This window comes from Nomascus leucogenys, chromosome 11 (assembly GCF_006542625.1).
Source record: "Nomascus leucogenys isolate Asia chromosome 11, Asia_NLE_v1, whole genome shotgun sequence".
In the NCBI taxonomy this organism is placed as follows: domain Eukaryota; kingdom Metazoa; phylum Chordata; class Mammalia; order Primates; family Hylobatidae; genus Nomascus; species Nomascus leucogenys.
Window position 1 is genome coordinate 58,735,682 of NC_044391.1, and position 24,277 is coordinate 58,759,958.

The 24,277-nt window shown below is 55.6% G+C and overlaps 1 protein-coding gene across 2 annotated transcripts; it reads left to right on the plus strand.

Moving 5' to 3' along the window:
• The first annotated feature begins 853 nt into the window (after positions 1-853).
• KRT80 (keratin 80) lies at positions 854-23,569 on the plus strand. Of its 2 annotated transcripts, none has more exons than XM_003252112.2 (9): positions 854-1,260; positions 7,277-7,485; positions 11,545-11,605; positions 11,900-11,995; positions 18,826-18,990; positions 19,428-19,553; positions 20,182-20,402; positions 20,882-20,937; positions 21,038-23,569. In XM_003252112.2, exons 1-9 carry the CDS (start codon positions 961-963, stop codon positions 21,070-21,072), a joined length of 1,269 nt encoding a protein of 422 aa, XP_003252160.1. In that variant the 5' UTR covers positions 854-960; the 3' UTR covers positions 21,073-23,569. The 2 variants fall into 2 exon arrangements, with proteins under 2 accessions (XP_003252160.1, XP_003252159.1); XM_003252111.2 differs by having other exon boundaries at positions 21,073-23,569.
• Positions 23,570-24,277: the final 708 nt, after the last annotated feature.

The window sequence follows — 24,277 nt, forward strand, 5'->3', positions numbered from 1 at the left end:
CATACCCATCGTCCCTGCTAAACTCAGCGCCCGGAAGGCAGCACCACTGATTGAGGCCAACTTTGTCCCCTGTCCTCTACCAAGTGCTTTGTACATGCTACCTCCTGTGAGGTGGGTGTTTTCATCCCCACTTTACAAATGAAGACAAAAGTAAAGGAACGTGCCTGAGGTCACATGAGTGGTGAGCAGCCCAGCTGAGTCTTGAACCAGGTCTCACGTTTCCAATGCTGAAAGCTTCTTGGCCTTGACCATCTATGTCCTCCCAGCCTCTGAGACAGTGGGGTGTACATAGTAGGTCCTCAATCAATGCTAGTTAAAGTGAAGGAAGGAAGGAAGGGAGAGAGAGTAGAAGGAAGGGGGAAGATAAGCCAGGGAGACTCTTTGGCAGCCAGAAAATAAATAATAAGTGCTGTTTTCCAGTGCCAGGCTGGCACGGTGCCCAGGATAGCTGCCCTACACTCGGGAGCTCAAGACCTACGCTTGCCTCATCTTTTCCAGAAGTATGTGAGCCCAGATACGTCAGCCTTCAAGTATGCAATGAGGTCTGCGGTGAGGCGCTCTCTCTTCTCTCCTTCCTCCTTGAATGGCCTTCCTTTTGCCAACTCCCCACCCCCAACCCACCCGGCCAGTTCAGCCTTGGCCCCCTCCCCAGAGCTAGGCCTGCTTTCTTTGTGGCAGGGGGCTATGGACCAGCCCCCTAAGCAATGCAGATACCTGTTGGGAGGGAGACCTACATGCTGCTGGGGGAGGGGCGGGAGCACCCACATCATCCAACAGGTTGGTCAGGCTGGGAGGCGTCCCGCCCTCCTGCAGCTAATGAGCACTGTGCAACAGGTGTCTGCTCCTCAGTCCCCAGCCTGCCCCGGCTGTGACCAGAGCAACCAGAGCCCGCCACCCGCCGCACCCCCAGGCTCACTCGCTCACCCCCTCCAGGCCCTCCTGCTTCCGGCCGGGGGCGCCATGGCCTGCCGCTCCCGCGTGGTTGGCTTCAGCAGCCTCAGCAGCTGTGAGGTGACCCCGGTGGGCAGCCCCCGGCCTGGAACCTCGGGATGGGACAGCTGCAGGGCCCCCGGGCCGGGCTTCAGCTCCCGCAGCCTCACAGGCTGCTGGTCGGCTGGCACCATCTCCAAGGTGACTGTGAACCCCGGCCTGCTGGTGCCCTTGGATGTCAAGTTGGACCCCGCTGTTCAGCAGCTGAAGAACCAGGAGAAGGAGGAGATGAAGGCCCTCAATGATAAATTTGCCTCCCTAATTGGCAAGGTGAGCACAAGTAGGGGGGTCCCAAACATGAAGGGCTGCCAGGCCTGGGCAGGTAGCCGAGCTCTGTGTTTCCCTGAGCATCGATCACTGCGCCCCACCCCTGCACCCAGCCAATGGGGAGATGGCACTGCTAACCCGGCAGCCTAGCTCTAAGCAGAGGCTGGGGGAGGGAAGTCCCTGATCCATCCTGGCATGTGGGGAGAAAGGGACCCCAGGATGGCCTTTGAGGGACGTGTTGATAATAATATGCTGCATGACCTGGGGTCACCCACCACCCAGGCAGGGACTGGGGAGGACCACCTAGTGTGGCCAGGGGTGCCCTCTCACGGGAATGGCTGATGGAAGCATGCTCTGCAGTCCTACTCTGAGGCAGGTGGACAGGGGAGATGGCCTCCCAGGCTCCACGCTCCTGTTTATCCCTCAAGCCTGTGGTCCCGCAGCATCTCTCTCAACTGCCCCAGTCAGAAAAGCCAGCAGGGTGGAGGGTGCGTGTGGGGCTGCTGGAAGGAGGCTGCTGCCCAGACTGCTGCAAGTGAGGGTGCAGCTCAGGTGTCAGGAGATAGGAATGCAGGGGACGATGCCTCGAGTCAGAACAGGGAAGCCAGCTGGGCCTTCCTGCACCCTGCGCCCCACCTGACTGCGGGAAGTGCATCCTCGGCATCACAACCACACTTCCTAGACTCCACTGCCCATGGCCTGCAACAGGTCTGGGGCACTCGTGTCCATCTCCGCTCCCAGGGCAAGGGAGCTCCCAAGGAAGTCCTATCCACTTCCCAAATCTGTTCTTTACTCATCTTCTCCAAGAAACTCCTCCTGACTCTGCACCCTCCTGCACCCTCAAGAATAATCATGATAGTGCCAGCTGCCATTGGTTAATTGCTCATTATGTGCCAGGCACTGTGCTGATGCTTTTTCATGTTCATCTGTATTTCTCTCAACAACCTTATGGGAGAAGACAATTTTATGTCCATTTCACAGAGAAGGAAAACTGTACATTTCTCACCCTGCCAGTAAACCAGAGGTCCAGCCCTCAGCCCCCGGCTCAGTCCTTGTCTGCTCTTGGCCTCTGATTCCATGTTCCTCTGCATGTTGCTGGTCTCCCCCATGAGGTGGGAACTCACAGAGAGGGGCAGAGGGAAGAAAGTAATATGCATCGAGCATCTACTTGTGTCTCACCCTCTGGAGGAACGTTGCAAATGCAATGAAATTCAAGCCACACGGCTACCCTGCGGTGGCTGTTATTTTCCCAACTGTGCAGATGAGGAAACTGAGGACCAGCAAGGCTAAGTGCCTTGCCCAAGATCACACAACCAGCAAATGGTATTCTGGATTTGAACTCAGGTCTGTTGAGACACGAAGTCAGTGGTCTCTGTGGTGGGAGTCTTTTCTTTCCTTCTTCCATTCATGTGCCTAGACCAGAGTTTCATCATCCACCCCTGGGGTACACATGGGTACCCAGAGGAGAAGGACCACTGTCCACTGAGGCAGAGCATCCCTTCCCCCAGCCCTAGCTGCACAGAGCCCTGCATTGCTGAGTTGGTTCTCCCTCTAAGAGCAGCCCAGCTGCCCTGGGGAGGCAGGTCCCTACAGAGCCACCTCCTCACCAAACCCAGTTTAATCCCTTAGAAGGAATGCTTCAGTGAGCTATGGAATTTGGCTCAGATGGGTGGCTTTTCTCCCTCGAACGCCAGCACTGATATCACCCTGTGCCACTGCCATGGGGATGGGGGCATGTAGGCACAGGGAGGAGGCCCTCAGGGTTGGGGTCCTGTGCCCAGAGACCAGGGCAATGCCCTTGAAGTTCTTGAGCAGAATTGGAGCCTCCCAACCCTTAGCCTTGACCTTGACATGGGGCGCCCTTCAGGGTGGGACACAGGGAGCCGTGGGTACCAGCCGTTTGGGGGCCCTGGTTGCAGGGCCCCAAGGGGCCCCAGCTGACCCTTCAACTCTACGAAGATCTGTTAGCCCCACCCTCCTTGCCTCCTTGTGGAGGCTGTGAGGGCCCAGCTGGAAGCAGGCAGTGGTTAAGGTGTGAAATCTGGAGCAGCATTGTGGGGTTTAAATCCCGGTCCACCACTGACCAGCTGTGTTATCTCAGGCGGGTTATTTAACCTCTCTGTGCCTCAGCACCCTTTAGATTAGCAGGCTCATTAGAATCAAATGGGAGAATTTTTGAAAAGCATTTAGAACATACATGGTACATATTAAGTATATTATAACTGTTAAATAAAAAATGAAATAAATGGGCCTGGCCCAGGGAGCAGCTAGAACCCAGTTAGCCCCTTCCAGGCAGGAGCCTGGAGAGGAGGTGGGGAGAGGCTCCCTGCCGGGTAGAGGAGTGAAGGGACTCAGTGGGCAGGGGGTATGGCGCAGGGCTGTTGAGCAATTATGGACCCAGAGGAAGGCCCAGGGGTGAGATGCCATGACCAGTGGGTGAGGGCTCTGGGTAAAGAGAGGAGAGGGGTGGGGGCCCTCTGAGGAACTGAGAGAAACCAGGGAGCACTCAGGAGGCACAGAGACTCTCAGAAGGTGGCAGAGGCCCTGGAACACTGTCGTTCCTTCCACTTGCTGGCTGCTTTTTCCTGGGCAAGTCATTTACCCTCTCTGCGCCCCAGATTCCACTGTTCTGCTCTGCTCTGCCAGTGGCCCTGAGCTCGTCCCAGTGGAAGGACTGGTAAGGCAACAGTCACGAGATGAAGGGGGATGAGGAGAAGCAGTAGCAGCAGGAGAGGCCAGGGGAGGCAGGCAGAGGGCAAGGCCGACCTCCAGCAGAGGCTGCTGGCTGGGCTTCTTGCCTTCATGCACACACGGACAACAGAGGGGATGGAGAGAGAGACAAGAGGCAGGACTGCCTGAGCTCATCCTGGGGAGGCTGTAGAGAGGGAACCCGTGAGCAGTGGTGAAATGCCTGGAGAGAGAGGGATGCAGACAATGTCTTCACCGAGGCCTGTGTGACCTCTGGAAGAGCTGAAGTCAGCCATCCCCCTGCCTGTATGCAGAAAAGCACAAACCAGCCACTCCTCATGAGTCTTTGAGGCTCCCTGGCCAAAGCCAATGTCTAGCTGAAGGCCGGGGATTCAACAGCCCCCGCTAAGGAACACTACCTGTGTGGCCCAGAGGGACTCCCCTGTAAGACCTGCAGCCTCTGGGATGTCTGGCCTGTTTCCCTCCAGGAGTTCCAGTTTAGGCTGCTCCGTTTCCCCTACAAAACAACATGCCTCTCCCCTAACCTCAGCCCCAACCTGGCCCTACTTTTCAACTGCGCTTCAGTTTCTTCATCTGTAAAATGGAGAGGTCCCTGCTACAGCTGCTACTGTATGATCTAAGGGCAGAGGGCCAAGCAGAACAGAGAGGAGGAATCAGAGATGAAGGCTCGGCAGCCTTCCTGGGTTGGAGGCAATTAACCTGGCACCTCTCAGGGCACCAGGATTATCAGCCCTCCCTAGGTCCTTGTTCTGAGAGGGAGGAGCCTTTCTGCAAGGAAGGTCCCAGGTGGGGGATGAGTTTCCATTCCCGCCCACTGAGACAACCAGAGACTCCCCCAAGGGCAGCAGAAAACAGGGGGCTGTCCCTAATCCCCTAAGACCACAAATGCCTTCTAGCTGGACTGGCTGGCCAAACGCACACCATGTCCCAGCGAGCTAGTGCTGAAGCATAGGGAATTGAGGTTAGACTGCAGGAAGAACTTCCCGGTGTGACGATTTCTCTGCTGCTCACGGGTGGAGGAAGGAGCCTCACATCTCTCCTCTCACTCCACCCTCAGTGTAAACATGGGGCTCCTGCTTGTCAAAACGGAGGCAAGGTGGGGTGAGCAGATACCTGCCCCCCCAACACTCCCTCTCACACACACAAGGCAGGGCAGAAACCCTCTTGACCTCCATCCCTACTGAACCTGTTTGGCTGTGAGTACAGCAGAGAGCAGGATTAAGGTTGGCTTCAAGCAGAACCTACCAGTACAGATACGCAGGGGAATGGCAGCCCGCAAATACTGTCAAACACCATCATCCAGTATTCCTGCTGGCATTGTCTGCTGTGAATGTCGAAGGGTCGTCAGAGCACTTCAGGAAAAACAAGGACACCCTGAAGAAGCAGAGCAGAGAGAGAGCGGCCGGCCCCACCTGACCCTTCGGGAGCCCACGAAGGTGCAGAGTGGGCAGTGGCCATCAGACGGGGCTGTCTGGGAAGCTGGGCCACTAAGCTGCTTTGGACCCTGGAGAAGTCACTTGACACCCCTGGCCTCCATTGCCTCCTCTGCAAATGAAGGGCCCAGCTCAACTGATCCAAAAGGCTGCTGGCAGCTCTTGCAGGCTACGATTCTGGGAGCCTGGGTCAGCAGCACCAGCAGTGGTGGGAGAAGGCCCAGCTACTCACCTGTGACCATAGGAAGCATCACTGGGCTGGTTATCAAAACATCCTCATGACAAACAACCCACACTGACGGGAGCCAGGCCCCAGCCAGGCCTGCAACCTCATGGCCTGCCCTCATGGCCTATCCCTGGCACCAAGGGAGTAGAGGCCCCAAGCGGGAGCAGGTGGCTCCCAGTGTGATGGGGAAAGTGGTGGGTCAGGACAAATGAGAAACAGGTAAACTGGGGGCCTTTCAAGATATGAGTCATGGAGGGCTTCCTGCAGGAGGGAGCTGGAAGAACAAATGGGGAGGAGAGGAGGACCTGGTGATGGGAAGGAGAGTAGAGAGGACAGGAAGGGTGGGGAGGAGGGAGGCAGGGGGAGCCCCAAGCTGAGCTGGGCTAGACTGGGTAGAAGGAAGGAGAGGACTGCGCAGGACCCTGCCAGCAAGAGGCATATGGGAGGCAGAGTCTGAGAGGCGCAGCAGGGCTCAGAGCCCTCCCGGGGTTTCACCTCCAGGCAAAACTGTCCCTAACTGGAGGCAGAAGCCAGCTCATGAAGGGTAGCTGGGATCCCAGGGCCCACAGTGACCAGCAACACACAGGACGCATGTGTCATAGTAGTTAAAAGGTTCTAAACCCAAAGTGCTTGGATTCCAGGCCTCGCTCTGCCACTTGCTAATTTTGTGACCTTGGGCAAGTTTCATCACCTCTGGTGTCCTCATCTGTAAAATACAGCTTATAATAGTACCCACCCATTGGGGTGCTGCAGGGATTTCATGGGTCAAGCATGTAGAGCAAGGCCTGGCACACAGCAAGCGCCATATGAGCACCTGCTGTTGTTCCTATCCCAAAGCACATCCGCAGGTGTCCCCACAGTCTCATTGGGAGAGTGGTGGGTCAGGACAAAGGAGGAGCAGCTAAACTGAGGGCCTCGGTGCTGGAGGGAAGAGGGGAGTCTTTCAACATGAGTCACAGAGGGTTTCCTGCAGGAGGGAGCTGGAAGAACAAATGGGGAGAGCAGAGGTCCTGGTGACGGGAAGGAGAAGAGAGAGGACAGGCAGGGTGGGGAGGAGGGAGGCAGGGGGAGCCCCAGGCTGTGCTCGGCTGGACAGGGTGGAGGGAAGGAGAGGACTGCGCAGGCAGGTGTTATTACTCCTAACTTCTAGCTGGGGAAACTGAGGTTCAGAGAGGCTCTGTCCTCAAGAGGATGAGCACTTAAGGACAGTACTAACCAGACCCTACCCTGCTGAGTTTCCAAGACAAGATGGGACCACGCTTGTCGTGGTGGGAAGGGGGCAGATGGGCCTCTGACACCCCATGTTCCCTGGGGTCTCCCGCCCCAGGCCCAGGCAGGCACGGAGAGCCTGTCGCATGCTTGGCACTCTCACACCCTCACCCCCCCTTCCTCTGCCAGCCCTGCCCTGCCCTCACCTGGAAACCTTTGCTAATTGGCTCCACCTTGCTCTGATCCTGTCCTTATCTTACCATCTTCAGTTTTAATGATCAGTCATTGGAGGTGTGTTCTGCTGAGTGAGGGCCCTGGGTGGTGTGCATAAATGAGCTGCCACTTCCCAGGGAGCCCTCCGCGGGCTCTTGCTGGTCAGCCTGGGGCCTCAGCCCCCGACTGGTCCACACCTGACCCATTCGCCGCCTTCCTGCTCTCCCAGGTGCAAGCCCTGGAACAGCGCAACCAGCTGCTGGAGACACGCTGGAGCTTCCTGCAGGGCCAGGACTCAGCCATCTTCGACCTCGGGCATCTCTATGAGGAATATCAGAGCCGGCTGCAGGAGGAACTGCGCAAAGTGAGCCAGGAGCGGGGGCAGCTGGAGGCCAACCTGCTGCAGGTGCTGGAGAAGGTCGAGGAGTTTCGTATCAGGTATGTAGACCCCCATGGGAGCCATGAGCAAGTCCTGAGGGCTGGGACTAAGCTGTGCTCAGATGGGAGGTACTTAAGCCAGAGAAAGAGGAAAGATGTTCTGGAACATTTCTTTACCTGAGACATTTATTGAGGGACTGGTATGTGGCAGGCAGTATTCTAAATACTGAGGATATGGCTGTGAACCTATAGCCGCCCCCTCCCTAACAGCAACCCTTGATTGACAACAAAGTCAATCTTGTGCTGGCTCCCAGCTAAACCCTGTGCCTGCTGGCCCTTGGGCATCATCATAACCCTCACCCCCTGCCTCGAGCAGCCATCCTCTTATACCTATGGACACACTTGCTCTTGTCCACGTGTTGCTCTGGCAATGGGAAATTATGTCACTAGCTAGAACAGATGGGTTTCTGTTTTAGATGTGGCTTTAGATTTTGATCTCAATTGGGTCGGAAAGGAGAGGAAAGCCACCAGGAAGCAGGAAGGGGATGGAAAGAATGGGTTTTATTTGAATAAAGAAGCAATGCATGCCAGACATCAAGGTAGACTTGGAACGAGACAGATAAGGAAAATAGCCCCAGTATGCAAGGTGCCTTTACAACTTAGTGGGGCAGACAGACAGACAGACAGACAGTTGCTGGGCAGTATATCCCAGCATTTATGGGCCCAGGCTTGGGCATTAGACCAGGATGAGGTTTAATCTTCACCCTCACCCATCACTAGCTTTGTGACCTCCAGTAAGTGGCTTAATATCTGAACCTCAGTTTCTTCCTGTGTGAAATGGGAGTGATTATGGTTGATGCCAATCTAAAGTAGGTATCTAACCAGAGGAAGAAGTTGAGAGTGTGGCATGGTGACTGGCAGTTATAAATGGCAGCTTTTCTATCCCTAGAAGGCTGAAGTTCTCGGCACACAGCAGGTCTTTGACACAGGTTTGCTGAACTGAATTGGCCAGTCTAAAAGGGAAGGCTGGTCACTCGGGCTGCTTAGAGGAGAGGGAAACACACAGGGCATCTGACCGCCCCTCCCGAGAGGCCCAGCTTCCTAGCACCTGACAATGACCGGGCAGTCAGGGCAGCTCACCAGAATCTGTGACCCACTTTCCTGATCCCTAGCAGATCTTTGGCCCTCAAAGGATCAGAGAATGCCAGAGCCAGAGGGAGCCCTGGATCCTCCTTTTGCAGGGAAGGAAACAGGCCCAGAAAGGGCAGGGCTTGTCCTCAGTTACACAGCCTTGCATGCTAAGTCCCATCCCTAACCCCAGCCAGCCACTGGGTAAGGCTGCTCCCACGAGCTCCGCCAGATCACGTCCATGGAAGCACTTTGTAACTAGAAGTTCTATACACACACTACCTGTTGTTTTAATCTGGCTCAGCCCCCTCATTTGGCCTGCCGCCTGGTTTCTATCCTCCTGCTACCTGGCTCTACTGCTTAGGCTGAGCCTCTCTTCCTCTCTCTGGGTAGGGAACCCACCCCAGTTGGGAAGGAGAGACTGGGCAAACAGCCTGGCCGGAGGGCTTCTCGGTCTTCAGGCCGGAGCCAGGGGAACTACAGCCTGGCTGTGCAAAGCCTAAGGCCCCCAGGAGCCAGGAGACGCCAGGCCAAGCCCCAATAGGGAAGGGCTGTGCCCTGTCTCTACGGAGCCGATGAGATCAGCCTCACTCCCAGAAATAAACAAGTTTGGGGGGGTGGTGCAGGTGTGACAAGCTAAAAAAGGCCTGAGAACGGGTTTAGGAGCTGGTGGCTGACAGACTGGCAGAGGATTGGGAGTGGAGTAGGGGACCTAAGCCTCTATGGGGATGGAGACTTCCGAAGGCTTTGAGGTAGCAGAAACCCCAAGGATCAGCAGTCTAGCCCTCCTATTTACTAAGAACAAAGCAGAGGCCCAGCAAGGGGAAGCAACTTGCCCAAGGCCACACAGCAAGTGACTCAGGGATGCCACATACAGCTGTGCAAACTGTGCGCTGCACAAGCGTGTGTGATTCAGGCGGTGGATAGGGACTGAAATCCAACCAAGCATCAGGCCATGCAGGCTGGTACCAGGTCAAACAGCCTGTGAGGAAGGGGGCTTTTTTCTAATTGGCACAAAAGCTGGAGATGAAATAGTATAGGTCTTAAGGGGACTGGCTCCAGACTGGAACCCAGCATCCAGCCTCAGCCCAGCATTCCCTACTGTCCTCTCCCCTGGGGCTCAGGGCTTGCTCCCACCCCACCCACAAAGCACACCTAGAGGTCCAGGGTCAAGGCAGACCCTGCCTAGCCAGGATACCATGAGGATGCCCCCTCCAGTCCCCTGACTCCTGGTGTCCTTCTCTGCCAGAGGGGGTTTCCCAGGGCAGCTGCCAGGCCAGCTGTCTCCCTCAACTCACCCTACTTATGTTCCCCCATGCAGGGTGAGTGGCAGAGAGGCACCTGTGCTGTGCCGCAAGGCTTCCTGAGGCGGAAGCAGAGAGGCTGAGCCCCAGCAGGTGCTGCCCCCTGCTGCAAGCACTCTGTGAATTGCCCCATTTAAGCGTCACAGCATCACTATAATCGTGGCTGAGGCACACAGGAACTCACCCCAGGACACAGCTGGTTAGCAAGGAAGCCAGGATTTCAGCCCAAGTAGCCTGGCTCTGGTCCCCTTGCTTCATCAGCACACTCCAGGAGCCCCCAGTCCTTCCTTGAGCCTCCATTTCCTCATCTGTAAAATGAGACCAGTGGGACTTCCCTAACTGGTTGCTCTGAGGGCCACAGGAGAGAGCGCAGGTGAAGCACTCAGCACCTGTTATTCCCTACTCAAGTCCAATTTAGTTCTCTCTGGGGATGCCTAGACAGGAGAACATTCTCCCCGGCCAGCTCCTCTGCCCCGCCCCCAGGACCTGTACCATCACAGCCCCTAACAGACTCTTGGCAGCCAAGGCAGTGGCCAGGGAGGGTGTGGGCCTCTGGTACACTGAGACCAGAAACCCATGTGCCCTGCCATTGAGTCTACACCCCTCAGCTCCTTGGGTGGGCTGGTGGGAAAGAAGAAGGCATGAGGGGTGCCAGATACAGCCAGCTCAATGGGTGATGAGTGACGCGGCCCTGCTGGGAGGCCAGGGCCTGAGGTAGGCAGGCGGCTGTAATTAGAGCCGCCAGGGATTCAGGCATTCCCCGAACAGGAGGGAAAAAAACAGAAGCTGCTGAATCCCCACAACCGCTGGGGCCAGCGAGAAGTCTGGAGCCAGCAGACACCCACCCCGGGGCTAAGACAAATGTCTTGACTGGAGGAAGAGGGTCGGGCCAGGGATCTGGGGGTCCTGTCCTCCCCACCCAATGGTGTCCTTGTTCCAAACCCAAGGTGGGAGCGAGTAAGAAGTCCAAACTGAGAAGAGCGTTGCGCTTTGTTGAGTATGGCCTATAAGGCCTGTAGCTGGCTGTCACTGCATCAGGGGTGGGTTTGTCAGCCCCCTGTACACGTGGGCACACGCATATACCCCTTAAAGGCAGGAAGCCAAGGGAGGAGGGGTGATGCAACTTGCCCAAAAACACACTGGGGGTCCATCTGACAGCAAAGTTCACACTCTTTCCAGCCTCCCTTTGGAGGGAATACAATGGGATGGTGTCTTACTGGCTCGCAAAGCAGAGGGGAGGTGGCTGGGGCTGCAGGGAAGGCATGGAGGTGGGAGAGGTGAGGTGTGAGCAAGATGCTCCCAGTGGACTTGAGTGAACCTGAAATTGTCAGGGAAGGAGGTCAGGTAAAGATGAGGAGACAAAGTGCCAGGGTGAGGGGCTGCACAATCAGGGAGGCCTCCTGGAGGGGAGTGGGTGTGCAGCAGAGCCAGGAAAGGGCAGAAGCTGCTGGGAGAGGATTGTGTCATCAGGAGGGAGTGAGGAACGGGTAGCCAATGCCAGGAGGTCGGGGGGAGAGAGAGAGGACGTGTCATAGAAGACGCAAGAGGGAGAAGGATGGGCTGCTTTTTTTTAATTGGCAAAGAGACCCCAAGTGGGATAGCAGAGGCCCTGAGCCCCAACCAAGGGGAGTTCACCAGGCCCAAGTCCCCACCACATCCAGCTGAGCAACTCCTCTCTCCCTCCCAGGTATGAAGATGAGATCTCCAAGCGCACAGACATGGAGTTCACCTTTGTCCAGCTGAAGAAGGTAGCCTGCCCAGCCTGCCCCAGGGGCTCCTTCCTCCTGGGCCCTGGGCCCTCTTTCCCTCCAGATATCCTACTCTCCTTTATGCCCAATCAAAGCCCTCAGAGCCTTAAGTCCCAGGACCAATAGACAGACAGGGAGATACCCCCATCCCCATCCAGCTCCTTTTTCGAGGCTCTGAGCCAGATCTCCTCTGGAATCACCCCCACTCTCACCCAGGAGGCAGCCCCCCAGCCCACTCCTGCCCTGGGACCCTCCATTCCCTCTCCCACCACTCACCACTGCTCCCAACCCCAGGACCTGGATGCAGAGTGTCTTCGTCGGACTGAACTGGAAACCAAGTTAAAAAGCCTGCAGAGCTTTGTGGAGTTGATGAAAACCATCTATGAGCAGGTGAGTGAGATGGGGCCAGTGTCCTGCCAAGCCCAGAGCTGGCTGGTCCATAGGTAAAGGACACAGGGGAAGCACAGCCATCCAGTGGGGCATGGAACCTCCAACAGTCACTTAGGATTTCCGGCCCCAGCATAATAATTTCCTAAACCCCTTCCTGTGATGGTGTCAATAACCCTGCATGACCCCTGGCCATTCATCTCATGGAATATGGGCTGGTTCCCCAAAGGCCACTCTTTCTGGAAGAACTGTATCTTTGTGTGCTAGAGTACTGAGGGCATGCGGGGGACCAGGTGCCTCAGACAAGGGTCAGGAGGCTGGCCTCAGTGGCATGAAATCCAGGGGCCTGGAATGAGCATTCTGATTGAACTGATCTCTCCCTAATTCCTGCAGCCTAAACCACAGCACCCATAGTGCTAGTTCTGATAGGCCTACCTTTCCCTCTTCCCCATTTTTGGCTAATAATCTAGTAAATGGAGACAGAGGAAACATTTGCATTTGTTTCCTAAGTCCTCAGTGGGGCCTAGTGTACAAGGGCCCATAACAGCATAGCATGCATCAGCACAGCCATTAGATGGGCACGGCCGCTGGCTTCTGGACACCACTCCTCCATGCCAGCTGCTGACTCCTAGGCACCTTTCAGGATATATGTCCTCCTCTTCACACCGCTTCTTTCAGGGGTGAGGAGGTTCAGGGGTGACACTCCTGAGCTAAAGTCCCTTCCACAGAGGTCTGCAGTTCAGCTAGGAGCAGGCAGCACCGCTGTTGGGGATAACAGGGCTTGCCCACCTAAGTGCTGCACGCTGCTGGTGCCAAGCTATGGCAGTGCAACCAAGGTCAAGGCCGAGATCAAAGTCACCACCACAACTTACAGATTCTGCTAAAATGGCCCTATGATCTGCTGACCATAGCTTCATGGCTGCATCCTGTGGAAAGGAAGACCAGGCCTCGTGGCCCTGTCATGGGCCACAGTCCCTTCCAGCAGTCCCAGCTGCCAGCTGGGGCCTCCGTGGAACTGAGTCTTGTTTGCTTGCAGCCATGAGATGTAGTATAGCAGAGAGAACAGCAAACCCTTGGGAGCAGCAGGAAGGCAGCCCTCCCAGGCAGTCTGCTCTCCCCACAGCCCTGAAAAGCTTCCTGGCCCTAGCAAATCCCCCCACAGCCAGGCCAAGTGCTGTGGGGCTGACCAGGGCACCATGCCCACTGTCTGGGTGGGAACTGGGCCAGGGGCTCCTCTGCCCAAACTCACTGTGGGCTGGTGCAGCCCAGGCAGGCATCAGCAGGGCCATCTCCCGTCTCCACTGGGCTGGATCTCTGCCACCCTTGGGCCTCCACCCACTCGTACCACCTCTGAGAGGCTGAGTCCATGGGTGAGTGCAGATTCTGCCGAGCCTAGGTGGAGTGTAGATTCTGAAAACCGAGCCCAGGGTTTCTCCACCTGCTCACTGATGTCTCAGCAAGCTCAGAGCTCAAGCTCTAAGCCAGGATGCAGGCCCTGCCGCTGTAGAGGCGTAACTGGAAGAAGGCTGGGCATAACCAGTGATACTCCTGAGCACCCCACAAGACTTCTTGGCCCCTGCCCCAGTAGCCAGGCCTGTGGGTTCCCTTTGGATTTTGCAGTCCTTGGGCCCCAATCCCAACTTGGCCTTGTTTTTTGTTTTTTTGTTTTTTTTACTATTTCTGTAACTTTAGGCAAATTTTTTCTCCTCTCTGTGCCTTAGTGTCCTTATCTGTAGCATGGAGAGAGTAATAGGACGAGCGTCATAGGGCTGTGAGGAGGACTCAGTCCACTCATTCATTTAACAAATGTTTATTGCATGCCTACTAAGTGCCAGGCACTGATACCACAGCCTGGGCAAGGTCCCTTCTCTCAAGGAGGGCATGACTTAGCTGAGAGAAGTCATGAGCAAGCCAGCAAATATCTGGGCAAGATCGCTTCCCAGGGTGACAGATTCTAGGATGCAAAGAAATCAGGTGCTGTGCTGGAGCTGGAAGGAGGGAAGAGCCTCAGAGCCCATGGGCGGGGCCTCTCAGAGGCGGTACCCTCCCTAAGAGTGGCAGAGATCCAGCCCAGTGGAGACTGGAGATGGCACAGAATTGCTATGCAAAGACCCTAAGGCAGGAGGGAGCCTGGCGATTAAAGAAAAAGAAAGAAGCCTCTGGTCAGAGCACACAGGGCAGGGCGGGAGCTTTGGGTCAGAGAGCACCTCACAGGGTTGGCTCACAACTTGGACCTTGTTCTGAGTGTGACGGGCAGCCTCTGGTGGGCACTGGGGCGGGGCGGCACGCAGCGGGTTTCGGGTGTGGTTGTGCTATCCTGAGCCTGCTGTGGAGAAGGGCTTGCGGTGAAGGCAGTAGGGGCCAGGGAACCTCAGCAGTTATTATTACTTTTGGAAGCAGCAAGATGAGGTTGAAATTGGAGGTTTGCCTTTCTCTCCATACACTGCTGCAGGCTAAGAGGGCAATGCTGACTCTTTGCCAAAAATATTCCCCACACCAGAGGGTGTCTTAAGTCAGTGCTGCCTGACAGAAATACAGTGTGAACTGCACATGTAATTTTAAGTTTTCTAGTTGCCACATTTTAAAATAACAGAAAAAATAATTTTAATAATATATTTTATTTAGCCCAATATATCCAAAATATAATCATTTCAACATCTACCTCATTGCACAGAGCAGCTCTGAGTAAAGACTGTGCCAGCCACACCTGCCTCAGGTGGAAGCAAAACCTGGCAGAACACGAGTGGCCCAGGAGGCCCCAATACTCTAGTTTCAGCTTTGGAGCAGACACCAGATCAGAAATATAGGCCCACCCCTGTGTCCCAGAAAACAGCCCTCTCGTCTTTCCAAAACACGTGTGTGTGCACATACACACACACGCACACACACACGCACACACATGCACACGCACACACACACATGCACACGCGTGCGCGCGCGCACACACACACACACCCCGCCGAGATACATCCTGAAAAGCCCTTCCAAGCCAACTGAGCAGGAGCTCATGGCCATGATCTGCTCAGGCCTCATCTACTGCAAACCCTCTGCCTCTCTCCTCCGGGGGCACAGGCTGGAAGGGTCCCCCGCAGTTTCTGAGACATAGTCCAGCTCCCAAGTGTGTTTGGGGCCTGGCTGCATCCAGTCGGAATGCCACCTACCCCACCCCTACACTCTGGCTCCAGGGAAATTAGCTGTGTAATCTGCTGACAACCCCCTGCAGCCAGGCACACCTCGAGGGAGGCCCATCCCTGCAGAGGGAAGCCAGTGCTGCCTAAACTTTCGCATGGAGGCTGCCCCAAGAATAGGCTGCTCTGCCCCTGAACACTTCGTCCCAGCTTTATCACTGTTACCAATTACCATAATAGAGAATCCTTAACTGCTGTTTAGTGAGCACCCTAATATATTCCAGACACTGTGCTAAGTGCTTTCCAGACTAAATCTGTTAATCCTCACGACAACTCTATGAAGTAGGGATAATGATTAAGAGAGCACAGATTTTGAACAGCTTGGATTTGAATCCTGGCTCAGTAACTGTGGGAACTGCAGCAGGCTATTTTATGTCTATATGCCTCAATTTCCCCATCTATAAAACGGGGACATTAATAGCATCTACCTCACTGGGCTGTTGTGAGGATTTGTTTTGTTAACATATCCTAAAATACTTAGAACGGTAACTGACACATGGTAAGCATTCAATAAACATTAGCTGTTTTCAGCTCTATAATTAGATCCATTTTACAGATGAGAAAACCAAGGCTTAGACACATTTAAAAACTTGACCAGGGTTACTCAACTAATAAGAAGTGATTGGCTGGGCGCAGTGGCTCACGCCTGTAATCCCAAAACTTTGGGAGGCTGAAGCAGGCAGATAACCTGAGGTCAGGAGTTCGAGACCATCATGACCAACATGGTAAAACCCCGTCTCTACTAAAAATACAAAATTTAGCTGGGCATGGTGGCGCATGCCTATAATCCCAGCTACTTGGGAGGCTGAGGCAGGAGAATTGCTTGAACCCAGGAGGCGGAGATTGCAGTGAGCCAAGATTGTGCCATTGCACTCCAGCCTGGGCAACAAGAGTGAAACTCTGTCTCAAAAAAAAAAAAAAAAAAAAAAAGAAGTGATGGTATTCAGTGTCCAGAGCCATTAGTGCTATATTTTACTCTCCAACACTATTACCCCATAAGAATCACGATCTACTCTGACGTGGGGAACACAATGAGGGTGCTCACACGCACAGCAGCCTCCTAAGGGAAACCCTAAACTGTACTTCGGCTTAATTCTTAACCATTTGGAAGCTCACGTGCTTTCCAGGGGGTCCATCCCATGGGGAACCTCCACACCGCACAAGCCAGCATTGTCATACTCTCCGCAGCCCAGCAGGGGCCTGCATGTCTGAACAGGTCTGTGGATGTTCTGAACGCTCCATTTCCTGCTTTTGTTTACCAAGCTCCTGCTTAGCCTGCCTCCTTCCAGAAAATGTCTGGCCAGTCTTTTCACCCTGACTGGGAAGTCCTGCTATAGTGCATCCTCACTGTGCACTGGCCTTTCCTGGGGCCATAACGAATGCCAAGTTAGGCCCTCGTGTAGAAGCACACTGGAGGGCTCTATCTGGGCCCCCCACACCCACTGATGCCCACAGTGTGTCAACCAAAACAGCCTCAAAGCTGCAACTCTGAAACTGTCCCCACCCAAGCTCCAGCCAGGGTGCTGGTGCCACATGGGAAATGTCGGCTAGTGACTGGGGCAGCAGAGGTGGGGCTGTGGTAACAATCAATCTTATTCTGGCATGGGTTGGGCCATCAGCCTGCTTCTGCCCAGAGATTTCTATTTTCATTTGAAGATCAACCAAAACCCCCAGCAGGAGACACCCAAGGGCAGCTGGCCACTGAGCTCAGGGTCCTGCCAGCTCCAGGGCAGAGACAGGCTGTCCCCCTTTCCGAATGCCCACCACTACCCTACCATCCTTGTCACCAGGAGGTGCTGGTGGGCAGAAGCAGTTCCCAGACAGGCCTTTGCAGCTACCCACACAGCCCCAGCTGGCCCCTCATCCCTGTCGTCTACAGCTCAGAAGTCCAGCCTCCGCCTGAGACAGAAACCAGGGGCCTCAGCACAAACTCTCTGAGCAGAAAGAGAGACGGAGGATCAGGAGGGGGCCCAGAGTCAGGAACCAGGGTCAGAACACAGTCAGGAACTAAAAAGCTGAGCCTGGATCCCAGCCGGCATCCGGGTGCACCGGCCAGTTTTCAGGAAATACTGGGGCTGGAAGAGCACGTTGAACATTGGCACAGGGTACAACAATCAAACCCAGCTGTGGGGACTCTGCAAGGCAGACAGCCAGTGTGTTCAATAAGAACAATGGCAAAGAACAAAAAAGAGAGAAATGGAGATTACAAGAGACCTACAGACATATGGACTAACTGCAGTACATGGGCCTTGTTTGGATCCTGATTCAAACAAACACATTTTAAAAATGATGAGGCGGTCAGCAAAATGGGAACACTGACTGAAATTTGATGATTGAAATAGGGGTTGGGGTGGACTGTGAATGCCAGAAGGAGCATGATGTGTCTGCACCCAACACCCACCTCCTGCCTGGCTCCCTCCCCGCCACCGACTCACTTGGTACAATGCTCAGTCAACTCCCCTTGCCCCTCCTTCCCACAGGAGGCCCTACCGTTTTCAGCATCTCCAGGGTAAGCAGCCAAGGGCCCTTTGCAGCCTCCAGAGATCCCTGGTCCCACCTGCCTCCCTACACACCCCTGAGCATTCTGGCTAGAAAGCTGCGAGGCTGTGGGCAGGAGAGAAAGCTGGCCTGGGGCCAGAAAGACAATGAAGAAGGTGTCAGTGCCTTGTCTCCACCCACTAAGGGAGCGTCACAGCAGCAGCAGCAGGGGCTGTGGGGCCCACCCTGCCACTCACTGCTGTCTCCACAACATCTTTTTGCCTCAGTTTCCTTCTCTGGGGCTGCAGCAGTGCCAGCCTGGTGAGGATGTGTGGAAAACGCTCAGCGCACAGTCCGGCCTGTAGGGAATTCCTCAGGGAATGGTGGGTTTTACCGTTTCCAGAAATCTCCAGGGATAGGGAGGAGGCAGTGAAAATATTGTGGTCGTCCAGGCAATGTCCCTTGGCTAGAGAGGGAGCGGGCGGTGAGTCTCCAGGAGGACCCTGAAGTGAGAGCGCCGGAGACTGCGCCCAGGCCCCTCACAGGCTGTTGGCTTTCAGTGGGGCCGGGAGAGGGGAGTACAGGTTTGTCAGCCTCCAGCCCACCCCACCCTGGTCACTCCCTGGCTTCCCTCCCAACATTTACCAAATGAACTGAGGCACTCCTTTCCCAGACGTGGGGACTCAGAGATGAACACGGCTCTGCCAGGCCCACAAGGAGCTCCTCATCCAGTGGGAGGGGCAGAGCTGTACCCCACAGCACAGGAATAATGAAACAGTGAACAGAGGGGCCCAACTCACAGCCCCAGAGCCTGACTTCTCGGGCCCTTTCCCATCAGCCAGGAGGAGGCTATCCCTCCCGGGAGAGGGCACAGGGCAGGCAGTGGGGAAGCTTACGGGGTAGCCTTTAGAACCAACAGTCCCAGCCTGCCCTCCACTCAGAGAGGGGGACCGTGGACGGGTGAGCAGTGGGCAGTGAGCTGGCTTCCGAGAGTCCTGGCTGGGGAGACGTGGCAGGGAAGCATTCGGCCTTCTATCATCTCTCCAGAGGGACAGGAAGGGAGCAGCTCCGCTCTCCGCTCACCCCAGGGACAAAGGGACTGTGTGGGGCTGAGGGTCCTTGTGCCCTCCCCACCAGCCCTGAGCCCCCACATCTGTGCCCGGCCAGGAGCTGAAGGACCTGGCAGCACAGGTGAAGGATGTGTCGGTGACTGTCGGCATGGACAGCCGCTGCCACATCGACCTGAGCGGCATCGTGGAGGAAGTGAAGGCCCAGTATGACGCTGTCGCAGCTCGCAGCCTAGAGGAGGCCGAGGCATACTCTCGGAGCCAGGTGGGGCTGACCACACAGGGCAGGAGAAGCAGCCTGGACAGTTCCCTGGGTGGCAGGAAGGGCTGGACTGGTGATGGCTGAGGTTGCCTGCAGCTCTCTGTCCTGAAAGTCTATGAGAGAGGAATGGAGAAGCACACGGACGGGGCGGGCGGGGGGAGACCACAGAAGTTGGTCTGTGCCCTCCGGGAGTTCAAGGTGGTGCTGTTATCAGCAATGCTAGGCCAGATGTGGGCATGGCCCATGGGGCTCAGCTAGGGCAGCCAGGAGGAGGCCACCCAGAAAGGGAGGTGGTAGGGGAAGCAGAGGGAGCCTGGCGTGGCGTGGTGGGCTGCAGAGTTGGAGATGGGACTGGGGGATGCAAGAAAAAGCAGAGGCGGGTAACAGGTGCTGGGAGCGGCACTGAGCTGCCCCTCACTGAGACCTCCACGTACCTCCAGCTGGAGGAGCAGGCCGCCCGCTCGGCAGAGTATGGGAGCAGCCTCCAGAGCAGCCGCAGCGAGATCGCGGACCTCAATGTGCGCATCCAGAAGCTGCGGTCCCAGATCCTCTCTGTCAAGAGCCATGTGAGTATCTGGCGGGCGCGCCTGGGGGCGGGGAGGAGAGCAGGGAGACACACAGTCATGTGTGCTGAATACAGGCAAGACATGACTGAGTGATCCTGAGTGGGTTGCGTAGCGCCTCTGTGCCTCATTTTCCTAATCTGTCAAATGGGATAATAGCACAGCCTCCTAAAGTAGTTATGAGGATCGTGTGAGCTCTGCATACAAAAATACTCTGTAAACTGGTCAAGGCTGCTGGAACGTTAGAAAGCCCCCCGACCACGCACACCCAGAGCCCACTGCCTCCCTCCTGGGAGCCCCCCACCAACTACACAGAGAGGAGGGAGTAGAGGCCTAAGTCCCAGCTTCCAGCCAGGACAAACCTTCAGGGCAGGTGCTGCCCCATAAGGACAGCCGGGACAGACTCCTTTAGTGGCTTGTAGTGCTCTCCTCTGGCCTTGGGAAGGTGCGTCTTCAAGTCTAACTGAACTCCCTCTTGCTGCATGGCCACCAGTTACCACTCCCAGAAATGCCATTGCTCAGCCCTGCCTCCCCACACCCCCCCCCACCAAGGACAGAGATGACTCCTGGCCCTGGCTTCCTCCTCCTTCCCCTGCTCACAGGCCCTTTCCCTCTGTCCTCCTGGCTGCAGTGCCTGAAACTGGAGGAGAACATCAAGGCAGCTGAGGAGCAGGGTGAGCTGGCCTTCCAGGATGCCAAGACCAAGCTGGCCCAGCTGGAGGCTGCCCTGCAACAGGCCAAGCAGGACATGGCGCGGCAGCTGCGCAAGTACCAGGAGCTGATGAATGTCAAGCTGGCCCTGGACATCGAGATCGCCACCTACAGGAAGCTGGTGGAGGGCGAGGAGGGCAGGTGAGAGCCAGGGCTGGTGAGGAAGGGCTGGAGGGGAAGGAGGGCTGGTGGCCCGGGCCTACACAAAGTCAGTTCTCCTTTCCAACATGATACAGTGAGCCTGGCAGGCCTGGGTTTAAGTCCTGGCTCAGTCACTTACAAACTGGGACCTTGGCCCAGTTCATTTCATCCTGTTTCCCCATCTGGAAAGTGGGCTGATCATAAACACCTGCAGCAGGGATGATTCACGTGGTTATGCATGCAAATGCCTGTCAAAACTCAGTGCTCAGTGCTATTAGCCATTTATGCCATGGAGAGGGGACAGAGGCCCAGAAAGGACAAGTTGGCTAGCCAGGGCCACACAACAGGGCAACCCCAGGGCTGGGAGTGATCACCAAGAACTACCCTCCACTTGCCAGCCCCCAGGGGAGTTTAAGCCACAGGCTCTCTTCACATCCCATCATATCCCTCTCCCACCTCCCCCTGCCCCCCATCCCCAGGATGGACTCGCCCTCAGCCACTGTGGTCAGCGCTGTGCAGTCCAGGTGCAAAACCGGTGAGTCCTCTTGCCTCAAGAACCCATGGTGGGGTGAGGGTGAGGGTGTAGGGGATCATGATCCTAAAGGCATCATTTTAAGTGGCTCCCAAACCTCCAGCCCCTTCCCTCCCCTACCCCTTATGTTCCCTGTAGCTGCCTCCAGGTCAGGCCTCTCCAAGGCCCCCTCCCGAAAGAAGAAGGGCAGCAAAGGCCCCGTGATCAAAATCACTGAAATGTCAGAGAAGTACTTCTCGCAGGAGTCAGAGGTCTCAGAGTAAGGCGGCTGGACCCCAGGAACCCCAGGGCACTCCACTGTAGCAGGAGGGACTTAAGCTAGACTCAAGAAAGCAGCTTGGAGCCTCTAGGTTGAGAGGAGAGGCAAAACCTGATACTGAACTGAGAGGGGGGTTCAAAACTGACTGCTGTTTTGTGGGCTGCCAGGGTGGGAGAGGAGCATCACCAGCTGCTCGGAGCCACTCCGCTCCATGTCAGTATCTCACAGTCCCATCCTTCCAACCCTCTGGCCAGAGGTTTTCCTGATGGGTGAGCTGGAATTAGCGGTCAGTTTTGTCTCCATCTCCTCGCTCCTCTGAGGCCCCTCCTCCAGCATCGGGCTCTGCCAAGTCCCCTCTGACTCTTGCCCAATCCTTGACCTTGACTCCTATCTCAAGCCTTGCCTCGCCTCTGCCTCGGAACTGAGACTAGGACCGGCTCATCCACCTACAGGCGGGAGCCGAGGAGGATGGTGTGGGCCCTGTCCTGTATCTGGAATTCCTGGGAAGGCTGGCTGCTGAACACCCTCTTGGCTTTCCCATGCTCCTTGGGCTCCCCAGAGACCTGACAGTATTAGGGAGTGAAGGGAGGAGGGGCCCTGGCTGTTTGGGACCTAAGCCTAGGCCCCAGAGATCAGCCCGAACACCTGCATCCCTTCCTCCTCCTGTGGGTCCCTCCCAGTAGGCCATAGTCAGAACTGGACGGGCTGCCCCCAGCCAGCTCCCAGCACCTTCTCCAGAAGCTATTCTTGCCATAATCAACTCCCTGGGAGTGGAAGCCAGATGGCAGCTTGAGATTGGGCAGGAGCATTAGATCTTCCTTTCACCTCCCTGCCATGCTGGGGTCCTACCCAGCCTGGATCTGAGCTCTCTGCCCCCAGCCCGGGTTGTTCCCAGCCTGAACACCGGGCTTTGATGCACCAGGCCCTGGAGACCCCTGATCCCACCCCTGCCATGAAGCCCCCAGGCCCACTTCCCAAGAATCTCACTTCTCAGGGCCTCTGTTCTCCTCTCCATTGGGCCAAATAGCCTGGCCCTCCCCTCCTTGGCATTCATGGAGGAGCCCAGGAACTCCCCACACCTATGGGGTTAGAGCTCCTCCTTTCTTCTCACTCCTTCCCCTTCCTCCCTCCATGCCCACTCCCCCTGCCTCCAGCAGGCCAGGAAGAAGGCACAGTCCAGGCAAGTCTGGGAGCTTCCAAGCCCTTGAGGTCCAGCTGTGGGTCCCAAATGACAGCCTTGCAAGGGCTCTACCAGAGAGGAAAATTCCACATCCCACCAGAAGACAGGGGTGTTGGCAGGCATACTCCTATCTCCTCCTCTTGGCTCTCAATGCTGAGGCTTGCAGAGGCATCCCAGCGGCACCAGCCTCCCACCGCACAGCTTCCGTCCCTCCTCCTCTCTTCTCTCCCCTCCCTGCCCCTTGCCTCACCTCCTCTTCTAGACTGCATTAGATTCATTCATCTCATTTTCCAGGACATGCTGGCCAGAGGTTCGGGCCCATCCCAGGCCTCAAGGCCCTCCAGGCCCACGGGGAGCACTGGAGGGTAACTGAGACATTCTCATCCCCAAAGTCCCAAAAGAGGGTGCTGATTGGTGCTTTTCCTCAGGCTCTTCATTGGTTTCCAAGGAAGCAACTCCTCAGTGGGGATACAAGATATATAAATTATATATTATTTTTTCATAACTTATGTGGCTTTTAACTTATTGCTTCCCTTCCTGTTTCTGCACGATCAGTCTGTATGTACTATCTGGATAGATAACACATGCTCCAGCCACCTCACCTGACTGGCTATCTTGGGGCCATGTCCCCTTCTTGCTGCCACAGGATGAATAAAGTGTTGAGATTTGTCTATGGAGAAAGCTGTGTGTCTGTTTTTATCTCCCCTCTCAGGACCGGTCAGCCACTGGTCAATCAGGCTGACCACGGAACATTAGGAATTCTCCAATTAAGGGAGAAAAAGTCCAGGGAGTTAGTTATATCTTCAGACCAGTGCAGCTGGGACACACAAGTTCTCCTGTCTCACCATCTGATATGGTTTGGATGCTCGTCCCCTCCAAATCTCATGTTGAAATGTAATTCCCAGTGTTGGAAGTGGGGCCTGGTGGGAAGTATTTGGATCATGAGAGAGGACTTCAAGCACCATCTCCTTGGTGATGAGTGAGTTCTCACTCAATTCACGTAGATGTGGTTGTTTAAAAGAGTCTGAGACCTCTCCCCTCTTTCTCGCCATGTGATTTGCCTGCTCCCCCTCCACCTTCCGCCTTTACTGTAAGCTTCCTGAGGCCCCCCCCAAGAAGCTGAGCAAATGTTGGTGCCATGCCAGTACAGCCTGCAGAACTGTGAGCCAAAATAAATGTCTTTTCTTTATAAATTACCGAGTCTCAGGGATTTCTTTCTTTTGTGTGTGTGTGTGCGTGTGTGTCTGTGTGTGTGTCTGTGTGTGTATGTGTGAGACAGAATCTTGCTCTGTCATCCAGGCTGGAGTGCAGTGGCTGGATCTCGGCTCACTGCAACCTCTGCCTCCCGGGTTCAAGCAATTTTCCTGCCTCAGCCTCCCGAATAGCTGGGATTACAGGCACCCACCACCATCCCCGGCTAATTTTTTATATTTTTAGTAGAGATGGGGGTTTCACCATGTTGGTCAGGCTGGTCTCGAACTCCTGACCTCAAGTGATCTGCCCACCTCGGCCTCCTGAAGTACTGAGATTACAGGTGTGAGCCACCGCGCCCAGCCAGGGATTTCTTTATAGTGTGTTTAAGTGTGTTTAAGAACACACTATAAGCACAGCCAGGCCCCTGGGCTGACTAATACACTGTCCTGCACTGAGACTGCACCAACGTTGACCTATGTTCCCAGCGCCTCCTGACATATCCAGGCACCACACAGGCTGCTTTAGCCAGCACACATGCTGGGGATTCCCCAGTGGTAGCAGGGTTTCTTCTTAAGCACTTCTGCCCTACTGGGAGTTGACACAGCCCAGAATGTATTCTGATGGGTATGGGCCCAATCCTGCCAAATCAAATTCCAAGTCAACACACACGGATTGAGGACCTTCTCTAAGCCCAGGCTTGTGCTAAGACT

What these genes read in the sequence shown, in the direction of transcription:
- KRT80 (XM_003252111.2), top strand. Translation starts at nt 961, where the DNA reads ATGGCCTGCCGCTCCCGCGTGGTTGGCTTCAGCAGCCTCAGCAGCTGT. An exon ending in CCTTTGTCCAGCTGAAGAAG is followed by an intron (nt 11,606 to 11,899) that starts GTAGCCTGCCCA and finishes TCCCAACCCCAG; the next exon opens with GACCTGGATGCAGAGTGTCT. An exon ending in GCAGTCCAGGTGCAAAACCG is followed by an intron (nt 20,938 to 21,072) that starts GTGAGTCCTCTT and finishes TGTTCCCTGTAG; the next exon opens with CTGCCTCCAGGTCAGGCCTC.